The 11,951-nt window shown below is 44.3% G+C and overlaps 1 protein-coding gene across 4 annotated transcripts in view; it reads left to right on the top strand.

Moving 5' to 3' along the window:
- Nucleotides 1–1,558: 1,558 nt before the first annotated feature.
- PPP3CC (protein phosphatase 3 catalytic subunit gamma) overlaps nucleotides 1,559–11,951 on the top strand; it is a 32,692-nt gene continuing 22,299 nt past the window's right edge. For all 4 annotated transcript variants that reach the window (XM_085319955.1, XM_085319953.1, XM_085319954.1 and 1 more), the window contains exons 1-3: nucleotides 1,559–1,654; nucleotides 9,533–9,730; nucleotides 10,036–10,160. In XM_085319955.1, coding sequence (XP_085176081.1) covers nucleotides 1,567–1,654; nucleotides 9,533–9,730; nucleotides 10,036–10,160 — 411 coding nt within the window. In that variant the 5' untranslated portion in view covers nucleotides 1,559–1,566. The remainder of the gene's footprint in view (nucleotides 1,655–9,532; nucleotides 9,731–10,035; nucleotides 10,161–11,951) is intronic.

Genomic DNA, 11,951 nt, shown 5'->3' with positions numbered 1-11,951 from the left:
GAGGGCTTCTGGATGCTGCTCTGTTTAGGTTTCCGGTGGAGCAGGCCGTGTAATGCCTACAGCCTTGTCCTGCGTGAGATCTTGAAAGTACGCGATGTGCAGGGTCATGTGCACTTGGAGCGGTTTTAAAACTGGAGCCAGCACCCACTCCCCCTCTTCTGCTCGCTGTTGGTAGGGTCGGATGTACATTTACCAGCAGGTGGGGAATTTGTCTTTGACACAAAGACCCTACTGTTCTTATATTAATCATCTATTAGTGGCCTAGCTGTCAGCTGGCTAACCTTGTGAAAGCAGGTGGTGAGTTTCCCTGCCTGCTGACATCTAGGAATCCCCTTTCGGCTCCTTTGGTGAGCTCACTTTTTTAAGGAGCTGCAGCTGTTTGCTGTAGACTTCAGGCTTTCTCTTGTTCCTTTTTTTAATTTATTTATTCAAGCTTAGCAGTGACCCTCTCAAGTCAGCTGAGGAGAACATCCCATCGATGGAACAGGTTAAGGGAAGGTGACAGGTCTGCTGTGGTCGGTGTGCTAGTGAGTGATCATTTCGTAGGAATATGCATATTTTTGACTGCCAGAAAGTCTATAGACATTGGCTGTCTCAGAGGAGATTTTTATTCAGGTTAGTCCTCAGGGCTTAGGCGCTCTCCTTTGTGGTAGCTGGTGAGTTGGCACTCAGCAGGGTAAGGAGCCTCTGTTACCTGCATAGTAGTTGGCTCTGGTCAGGTTGTCTCAATGACAATCCCAAGTAAATCCGCATCAGCACCAGTCATTAAGAGATGGACCTATGCATAGCAGTGCAGACACTGTTTAACTTAATGAGACCCTTGCAAGCAGGTGCAATTTTAATGTCTGTGTTGTTCCTGAGGAGGCTGGGGAAATAGGTTCAGTGCCTGCCAAACGCATTTTTGAGCCACCCTCCTTAAGCTGCGGAGTGCTTTGGCGAGAATAAGACCAGCATTGCTGGGCTTCCTGGAAGACGTGCGGTCTGAATCTGGGTCTCAGCTGCAGCTGAAGTTCAGCTTCGTTCGTGGGGAAATCCCAGCGGCAGGCAGGAATCCATGCGTGAAGAGTTAATTTACATAGTGGAAGGTTTGTGGATGGCTCTCCTAGCTAAGAGCTATGCGGCTGATGTGCAGTGACAGCCTTAAGTCGCCTCTGTTCTAATTAAATACTCCTGGTTTTAATCTCACCCAGCTCTTTGAGGAGGCGCATAGTGCACTTAAAGAGAGAGCACAGTGCCACATCCCTGCATGTACGCCCAGCTCCACCTAGCAGTTCAGCAGCCTCTGAGAGTGGCCTTCTTCAGCTGTCTCCAGGCTTGTCTGCCTTGGGAAATCTTGGTTTGCAGAGCCGTATCAGTAAAACTTCCTGAGTAGCCTTGGTTTACTTTGGCAAAAGAGCCTTTATTCTTCTAGTCTGATGCACTATTTTACTGTCTGTGCTAGATGTTTTGCCAGCAGAAAAATAGTTTAAGGATAATTACACTTTATCCTGGTTAAAGTTTTTAAAGAGTTCATGAGCACAGTTCAGTGTAGCAGCTATAAGGTTTAGAAGCTGTATGGCTTCCAAAATGCACCCGTGGACTCAATTTAGGTATCTTTTATTATTTTCTAGCCTCTTGGCTTTACTCTTGGTAGTTCTGCAGAGCCATAGGAACTGTAAGTATGGTCTGGGTTGTGCTCTTTTAGCACATACTGTGTTTGTATTCGTGTTTTGATGCACAGGACTGTCACTTGCTTTTGGGGGAATTAAATGCACCTGGCTTCTGAATAGACTGTGCACACCGAATTCTAGTAACTGAGAGGAAATGGGGCCTCAGGATTCGGGTGTTATTCCTTGAATTACTGGAAGGTAGCTGATAGGTAAAGAGACTTGCTGATGGGAATGGCTCAGTTGATTGGTCTTTCTCAGTTTCCTGTGACTCTCGTATCATGATGACTGTTACTGTGTCTCTCCCCCTTCGAAGAAATCATTCATCTTGGAAGGATTTTAAGTACAATACAGATTTTTTTTTCCTTTTTTAAGGTTTATGGAAAGGAGATGTTCTAGCTGTCCTACACAAAAGGATCTGGCTCAAGATGAGGAGCAGAGCGAGCTTTCTGAACCAGTTGCATATGAAGAGGCTGCCTTCAGTTCCAGTAGCACAACTCTGACTAGTTTTGGGTTGAACTGGGGAGTTGTAAACTCTTGCATTTAATGCTCCTGTATATTTGAAGTAGCTGCCATTTAGTAGGGAATTAGACTTGCAGAATTGTTGAGAAAGATACCCAAAGTCTTGGATGTTAATGAGGGTAGAGGGAATGATGATTTCGATGGGTAGCTGACACTGAAGGCAGGAGCTGTGTGAAGATCTGTGGCCCTCCAGGCTGCTGGAGTCCCCATAGCAAAGACTCTAGGTATAAAGTTGCCTCAAATGTGAGATGCACAACTCCTTTTTCACTCCATTTGTGAATGCTTAGAGCCTCTGAAATCCAGGGTCTCTTACTCATAATGACAAAGAAAAATTACTGCCCTCAGAAGAGTAGAGGGAACATGCAAAAGTTTGGAGCAGGGCAGACAGGAACTGTAATAATAATTGTTTCTGGCTCTTGCAGAATTTACGCAAGGAAGGTGTTTGCTTTACTTGGTGACTCTTCTGAGATACGAATATTATTTATGCTAGCACAATTCAGTGTCATGGGGATAAGTTACTTATTTTCTCAGGTGGTAGGAGGCTGGAGGCGCAATATATTCGCTATACTTCATGTTTTTGTTTCCACATTGCTTCTGTAGTTGGAGAGAAGTAATATTCTGACATAGCAATATGAGGACTCCTGTGCCAGCATTGCTTCAGACTGAAAAATGACACAGATTATTTGTCAGGGCTTGGTCCAGGCTTTGAAAAATTGGTATCAAGAACACATCCGTTTTTGTCTCACGTAAACTTACCCTGAGGCACTCTAGGGGAGAGAAAATTTCATGCAAACGAGCATAGGGATTCTTAAAGCAAAAAAAGGTTGGTGTTTTTATGACCAAAAACATGTATGGATCGTAATTTCAAGAAGTAGAGGTTATTACATAGAAAAATTGGTAGTTGCTAATAAATATTAGGAGCAACAGGAAGCTTGAATTTGACACGTTTACGTTCACTGCTGAGGTTCAACCCATCCTTGCTTTTAGTCTTAAGTGTAAGAACCTCCACATTCTTTCATATTGCTTTGCTTGGCTTTCCGAATATTCCAGCCGGCCATTATGTGGCATTAATGCTTGAAATCCTGATTGTAGTAAAAAGTTGATGGCTAGGACTTTTTCCCTTGAGGCTCTGGTTTGAAGTGTGGTTTTATGCTCTCATCTCTTTAAATCTGCTTGGTGGACCCTGTACTTGCAGTCTAGTTGGGTTTCGTAGGTGTTTGGGCAGATGACCTTGGCAAGGCAGGAAAGGGCTGCCTGATTCCAAATAGCCTCAAAGAGCTGGTCGGTTGTGACGGCCTCTGAGCTGCTGAAGCAGTTACTGGATGAAACAGGTTCCTGCAAAATTTTAACAGTGGCCAGAGGGGCTACCCCGTTGCAGGAGGAGCGGTTGCATTCTGCCTGCCTGCGAGGCTCTTCGTCTGAAATTGGAAGCGGTAGCCGTTACGTCTGCTAACTTCCCAGCTCACACATGTTCTTCGTTGTAGCTGTTTCCAAAGTATTCTGAGGTTAAAAAATAAGTGCTATAGGAGCTGGCTCAATGGGCTCTGCATATTTGGGTGAGGGAGGCATGCCATGTGGTCTTGGACCACAGGAAGATGTTGTCGCGGGACCCCATAATAGGGAAATACCAGAGCAGATTGGCTGGTGCATTGCTGTGTAGCTGTGATAAAGATGTCATCCATCACTTGCCTTCCAAGTATTTGTTCCCTGTTAATTACTGTTAAAGCTTTGCACATTGCTGAAACTTAAGCCTTCTGTGAACACAAAATGGCATTGCTGTTACCTTTCGTCACTGAACCAGGTGGACTTCTCCAGATTATTGCTTCCTAGTCCGTTGGCTCAGTTTGAGCTCTAATAATCTTTGCTCGACTCTGAATAACGTAATGTAGGTTACATGTCAATGGGAATAGAGATAGAGAAGATGTCTGATAAAAATAACATTAGACTATTTTTTTTTCCAATTTCCAAAAGAAAAAAACCACTGACCTCCTGCTCATGCTGTCCATAGTTCAACACGGGAGGTAGCTTTTTCTTAGCCTTTCAAAGGCAATACAGATGCCTCCCATGCAGTCTTTTTACTGTGGATGTTTCTACCTTTGTTAGATGCGTCTGACTTTCTCAACATTTAGATCTCCAGTGCGGCAGAGGGACATCCTGAATTGTCAAAATTTTAGCTGACCATCAGTCACGTATTTTAGATGCCTTCTAGCACAAATGGAGAGGGTTTAGTAGTTGGAAGCTGTTAGTACCTTACGATGCTTTTCTGAGTATAGAAATGATGACTTTGACTTTGCTTGGTTTTGCCTAGGCAGTACTGGCTGTTTCAGAATGTCTAAAATGTACTTTTTCTCCCCAAAGTACATCTGTAACCATCTGCTCAACTAGCTGCCTGTAATATCACGCGTTTGACTAGGAACAAGCAGGGAAGGAGGCTATTGCGTTAAATGCCCTTTAGATACATCCCCATGTGGGTGTCAGGAATTGCGGCGTAATCTCTCGAGTTGCTTACTGAGTATTTTAATCCTGGGTGATTTTTGTGGGCTTCAAGCCTCACTTGCCCCTGTGCGAGAAGACACCTCCTTTTCCTTGGAAGCCCCAGCTGGTCATGGAACCAATTAAGTCTTGTTGTAGTTGTCACTTTAAGCAAATACTACTTGCTCCTTTTTCAGTAATGAATCCTGGTTGTTGCTTTGTACAGTCATCCAAGTGACTCTTGAATATATAAACAATAATATGAGAATCGCTTTGTTTTCTCTTCCGTGGTATTGGCCTGTTCTTTCTGGAGGTGTGGATCAGTCAGCCCTATTTTGTTCCTAGAAATGCTATCCTTGTTTAACCTCAACTGCTGCCACATTTTCCAGCGCAGGGATGGCAAGATCTTGGTTTTGTTTTAACCCCTCTATTATGAAAATCGATGATAGATTACATGATTTGATCCTGTCTGTGCTGAAGGAGCCATGATTAGGTTTAAGTGACGGGCACAGCTTAAGCATGGATGTGGTAGCGTGCACATTTGCATGGCACAGGCATTCCTGGAGGAATACAGTCTTTGGGCAGCAGTGGAGGGACAAGTGGATGAGCTCATTTGCCGGTGGACTCTCAGCTCTCTRATTTTGCAGAGTTCATGGTAGAAAAGCAGCTTTCTGTCAAATTCTCCAATATTTACCTATCCATAGCCTCTTTTTCAGTTGCCAGGCTGAGAATACCCACATGCCACTGGACTGGCAAATCTGCATTAATTTTTCTGCAGACCAGTCTTGCACTGTAGTTCAGCAAAGCTATTGCTATCCTTTCACTGTGCTCCTTAAAGCACAGCTGACCTTTTAATCCATTTTACATTTCAAAGTTCGCTTGCACTTGTGTTCTTTTGCTAGTGCTTTGGGGTGCAAGRTATGTGCTATTACTAGAATAGCTTTTTTTCTCAGCAATCTATAGGCTGTGTTTTGATGCCCTTGCAAAATCATAAGCCCCAGACCTAAAAGATTTCATTATGCAAGTTAGACTGGGTGCAATGTGTGATGATGTAAGCAAAGAGAAGATGGCATGAAGATCACAGCAACAACAAGCTTAATGTTGTGAATGTTTTATCCTTTATTTTTGTTAACCATTGCTGGTGGGCAGTGCAAGGAAGGAACTGGCTATAGGGATGAGTTTAGCACTTTGTCTCTTTGTGGTGCTTTGGCAGTCTGTCAGCAGCCATGAAGTTTTTTGTGAGATGAGGACATACTTCTCCAACCTGCAGATAGGAGCAGGAAGTGGACAGGACACTTTGCTCTTCCCTTGCCTCAAGGTGTGAGGTTTTAGCCCCTGGGCAAGGCGTCAGTCTGATGGTTTAAGCTTTTGCTCTAAGCACTGTGCCACTGCTTTCTGCAAGCAAACTCTAGCTCCAGCAAGGACACTCTTCCTCTACACTTTCTTACAAGATTGGTCACTTCAGTAGCGTTGAGCATTAGCGATGATAACATTCAGATTAAAAAAAAAAAAAAAAAAACGGATGTTAGTGTGTCAGATAACTGCTTGCACTGAGTTGATTAAAGCCTTTATACGAGTTATACCGACTAACCGGATTACTTGCTTTGACAACACTAATTACTTAAGTACTTGTCCTCCTCACTTGCTGAATGCAGGAAACATAATCATTGGTGGTTTTCAGTTTTGCTAATGCTTCGGCTCAAGTGCATACTTTCTGATGACTTGCTGGTGCGGGGAGGACTTTTTCATGCAGCCCCCACRTACTTTTGAAGAGCTTGATGATTCTCTTGGTGTATCACAGCACCAATGTCTGCTGTTTGAGTGCTGCACAACTGGCTTGTGGAATCGAGCACTTTTTCAGGGTGGGATAGCAGGAAACATATCAAGCAGAAAATGGGCTCCTACGAGGCCTTTGCTGTGTGTATACATCCTCAGAAAGATCCTGCTCTCTCTTGCTTCTCTGGAGCAGATTTCTCTCCCCAAATCTCGCTTCACGCTTGCTGAGGCTTGGCTTGCAGACTGGCAGAGCAGAGCGGGAGCTGATTCCTTATCGTGCCCAGCTCCTTGTGGGAGTTGAGTTGTACAAAGCCAGCAGTGAAAACTTACATAAAAGTTCTTGGCTGCTCACATCAGCATATCCTCATATTTTATCTTGCGTAACTGCTCACTAGGGCTACCAAGAAAAGGCAAAGCAGACCACGCCAGAAGCTTTCCATAGATCTTTTCTGAGTTGTGGGATGGGCATTACTGCTCTTGTGATTACATGCCATTTTCGTGAAAACTTTTATCCAAAATTCTGTGGGCTTTTTTCTTAGCTACCACTGTTAACTCAAGTTGGCTCTGAAATTAGTGGCTATTTTTGAAGGCCTAGAAGTGTAATGATGTGGAATATTGTGCTGAAAAGTTCCTACTTCTCTTGAATCATCTTTTCCTTACAAATCGCTTGACCTTCAGATGCTCACTCGCATCCTTTAGAGTCAAATGGCAGATGCTAGGACAACTGCCTAGTTTGTAGAAGTTCTTGCAAGCTGTTTGCCAGTCACTCGCTGCAGTATGTCGCGAAGCCTTGATTTCCCGCAGTTGAGTCCTGTGCACGCATTTGCACGGAAATCTTTTTGGCTTCCATTGTTCCATCTGAACCTATTTATATGTCAGACCTGCAGCTTCTCTCTGCCTGTGTCTGCAGTGCAAATGGTGCTGTCATTAAGCAAATCCAGGAAACGTGGGGAAAAATGCTAAATTCTGCAAAATGTAGAATTTTTCATCAGTAACCAGAGGTCACCTTTTTTCCTTAGGCAATAGAGATGAGTAATATATGCAGTAAAAAATACGGTGTCAAGCTTGTGTTGGTACATGCAGGGGTTTTGCCTAAACCTCTTTAATTGGAGGCTCCTTGGGGAAGGCACTGCATGTGTCCTGAACCATTCAAGGCATGTTGGGCACTTAGCAAGTGCATAACCGGTAGAGCAAAACTTTCAAAGCAGTAGATGAAAGAGGGCCACCTTATTGCAGGCGCTGGGTTCCCTTTCATTATATCTGCTCTTGTTCTCCTCTGTCCTACATTTCACGTTATTTGAAAATTGATGTTCAGCTGCAAAGAATCTCTTGTGCTGTCTTTCTGCTTTTCTCTCTGCCCCCTGGGTTTCTAAACTAAATAGCTACCCTATTTGCATTTAAAAGAGCTCGTTGCATTACTGTTAGTTACTGTATTATTTGACCAGGACTGTTGCTACGCCTGTTAAATTCGACATGGTTTGGCACCCGGGATGTCTTTAGTGGATGACTGGTAAGAGCGTCGACTGCATTTGCATATCAGTGATATTTTTCTCCTCTAGCTGGATTACAGTTAGGTGCAAATCTGTCTTTCACCACACGGCACGATCATATCAGAGAAGCGGGAGATGTGGAAGAGGTGGCACATTATCCAGCGAGTGGGTACAGTTGCAGGCGGTGCGTGCTGGAGGTGCTGCGTCCTCGGCAGCAGGCTGGCCGAGTGAGAACGGTTAAAACGGGCCCCCGTTTGCCTTTGTGATTTGGGGATAGCCTGGGGGTCACCCAGCAAGGGTTAGGGGGTCTGGCCAGCGGTCTCACGGTCCCTGTGCCCCGGAGTCCTCTCCCAGATGCATAAGGCACTTTTCTTGCCGCTGTGCATGTGGCAATGGCATGCGTTGCCCCGGGGAGGCCCGAGGAGCAACAGCTACCCCCAGATCTCTTCCTCTTCCACCACCCTGCAGAATTGCTCCCTCAGTAGGGCATTATCCTAATCTGCTTGGTTCTGCTGTGACAAGGATGTCGAAAGGGCTGAACTAGATGACTGGGGAGATACTGGTTATTTTGGTTGTTTTGAGAAGGAAATGGACTCCAGGACCTCGGATGATCTCTGTGCTGCATCTTAGTGATAAGATGCAAATTGCTGAGCRGTGCAATGGAGCTGCCGTTAGCTGGAACGGTGCGCTTTCACATCTGCTTGACAGCATTTTATTTCCAGTTTTTCTCTTTGTTTCACAAACATCCAGGCCTCCTTCCTGCAATTTATTTTGAATTAAGACACTGTGTAGCCTTTCAGTATTGCGCAATGGTCACTTGTTCGACTTTTTTTTTTTTTTTCCCCCTATTAACCTGTCCTAGGAGAAGGTGGATGAGTAAGTCCAATGTTCTCACTTGTAACTGTTATTTCTGTAATACATGCACTTCCTTTCTGCTAGAGGTCACCTTCTCATAGATGAGAGTTGCCTAGCATGAAAATAACGTTTTTTATTGTTGTTTTGTATCTAGATTTAAAAATTAGGTAATGTATTACAAATAGATGAGTGCTGTAAAAATACTTGCCTTATACATGGRATTTCATTGAGATTAACCATTATTAAGCTTGGGGTTAAGCTTTTTGAAGTCGCCCTTACAACGGCCTGTCCTGAGAGAGATGCGAGGTTGTTGTTTGGTAAAGGCAGCTTCTGCTTTATGTGTAGGTGCAGTTTCCTGAGAAGCTAGACTTGTAAATGTTGGTCCTCCTACCTTAAATTGCTGGTTTCTGGGAACCAGTACGTTTTTCTTCTTGCTTTTGCTGATATTTGCATGCAGTCCTGTTATAACGCAACACTATGATGGCAGCTAGGCTCACTGAGTTTGGAGATAGCTTTGTTGCCTGTATTTTCTGTGGTTGCATATGGCATTTAGTCTGCATATGACAACTTCATAAGTATGCTGAGGGGTGTAGCTTTGGTTGCTCTGACAGCATAGCTTTTCTTTTGGTATTTGAGAGTATAATTTTAGTGAAAGTGTGTTTCTGAATGTACGCTCGTCTTTAAGCTTGGAACAATCGTCTCCTGCAAAAAAGACTGTAATTCCTTCCTCCGAAGGAGACATGTTGCTAACTTCTTCGCTTCCATTTCCAGCTGTCCCGTTTCCTCCCACGCAGCGGCTCACTCTGAAGGAGGTGTTTGAGGACGGGAAGCCTAGGCTTGACGTCTTGAAGAGCCACTTGGTAAAGGAAGGGCGCTTGGAAGAGGATGCGGCGTTGAAGATAATCAATGATGGGGCTGCCATTCTTAGGCATGAGAAGACAATGATCGAAGTGGAGGCTCCGATCACAGGTCAGAGAGCTTTCTGCAGCTGCGGTTGTAAATGATGCCCATCTAGGAAACAGGCTGCTCAAAGTAGCAGATTTTTTCCTGTGTTCCYTTGACTAGTGTTTGGGCAGTAAGGTTTTTAAATTGTCTTAACTCTTAGAAGAGAGGATTTTGCTCATGTAGATTGAGTACATCTTTACAGAAGCTGGATATARAGCGGGGTGGCTTAGGTCAGAGTGAAGCCATGCTATGCTCCCTGTTGCTGTCATGACCTTTCTTTTCTTAGCATGTAATTCTGACCCTCTTTTGTGCTATTCTTCCTACCCTAGTGTGCGGTGACATTCATGGGCAGTTTTTTGACCTGATGAAGTTATTTGAAGTTGGAGGATCACCCAATAACACCCGCTACCTCTTTCTGGGAGACTACGTGGACAGAGGCTACTTCAGTATAGAGGTGACAAATAAACTTGAGCCTGTTGATGTTAGTTCTAGCAGTGCTGAAATTATCTAGCAAATACAGATCTCTCTTATGATGAATCTTATCCTCTAGTATCATTTTGCATATGGTGAAAATCACATTGTAGGTAACTTACCTGCAGTACAATGATGGCGAAAAAGTGTTGCTCAAACATAGCATTACTCACAGTGGAGAATTGTCCTCATACAGTGACAGAGCTAAACAGCAGTGGTGGGGCTAATGTCTGAACTCTGGCTTCTGAATTCTGGTTTTAATATCACTTGTAGCTGTCAGTCAGTTGAATAAGAGGGAGAGTTGATTGTATATTGCGGGCAACAGGATCCTACAAGGCAGTGGGAAGCAAACGTTTAAAAACTTGCAGGATTCAGCTTAGGGTTGGAAAGAAAGCACTACACTACTGAGTCATTGCTTCCCTGCTGTCCCCCTGAAAGCATCAACCTTGCATTGCTGTAGGTGGGGTCAGGAGAAAGGAGCACTGTATCACCTGGGGAGTTGTGCATCTCGCTGAGACCCACAAGCTTAGTGCYGAGGCCTTGAATTGTGTGTCTTGCYRTGCTGTGCCTATGTGACARTCTGCCTTGTYGCAATAATGCTGTCACGTTACAGACATCTGTGGAACATCCGGCATCATGTTAGGATTTTGCAGCTCTGTGGGTTGCTACTGACCAAGTACTGGGTAGCGCTGTGAGTTGTTGGTCTTAAAGGGCAAAGTAATTGATGGGTACCCATGGCTGCTTCTGACTCATTGAAGACTTGCCAATGACAAAGCAGGCAGCCTGGGAAAGCTGTTAGCAAATGCTGCAGACCCCAAGGGATTGCAGCCTTCTCCTCGCACAGAGGCAGGAGTTGAGTAGAAGAGGAATGCGTATTCCGGGTGGAGGCAAGGTGACAGGTGACATTTGAGAAACTAAGGGCATGAAAGATGGCAAAACCAGTGATGGTGGAACCTGGAAGTAACAGAATAAGTGTTATGAAATCATTTTGGCTTCTCATAGGAAAGGCACGCGCCACGCTTAAGGAATAGCTGCACTGTTSGGTCTGCAAAGGAATTTTTCTGTACAGAAGTCAGTTAGCTAAATTTTTGGGGAGGAACTCTCAAGTCAAATGCAGGCAGTTAATGTGAATGTTGCTTGAAGGATTCTGCAGAGAGTTTGGGAGGGTACTGCATACAGCTTGTGCTTTAACAGCTTTCTGACTTATTTCCACCCTTATACTTCATGTGTTCCTAAATTTTGACTGTAAGCCAAAGTGCAACAATGAACAGTTTCCGGAGTAGTGGACACATGGATGCTCAAAGGCAGTGTTGTGTGTGGCTGTTGGATTTCTGGTGGTGCTGGCAGGAGGAACCYTGTAACCTCCCTGGGGAGGAAGGGGAAGAACAGGCATACAATTGTTTAAATTGTTTGATTTGTGCAAAATGTGTGTGCGTTTAAGTATATTTACCTAGAAAAGTTTACATCGTTGTGTAGCAACTGTTTCTGAGATAGGAAGGTTTTTTGAGGGGGGAATTAACTGAAAAACTTTCAAATGAGATTATTCTATCCTGGGTCTACACATGAATTTCACAGATCGTGGGTGGTAACATGCTTTTCCCATCCTGTGCTCTTACCTTGTGGTTGTTCTAACTTGGGTATTTTACTGCCAGATCTGCACAAGTGAGTGTCTGTGTTTGGGATTAGTGCCATGACCTCTRCATATTGTGATAGTATTGAAAAATTCCAGAAGGGTGGATGAGTCCATCTTGGAGAACAGAATTGATGGGGAGAG

Source organism: Rhea americana, unplaced genomic scaffold, assembly GCF_003343005.1.
Source record: "Rhea americana isolate MKP2758 unplaced genomic scaffold, rheAme1 scaffold_604, whole genome shotgun sequence".
Taxonomy (NCBI): Eukaryota; Metazoa; Chordata; class Aves; order Rheiformes; family Rheidae; genus Rhea; species Rhea americana.
Note: the sequence above shows the minus strand (reverse complement) of the source record. Positions and strands in the feature narration are given on the sequence as shown.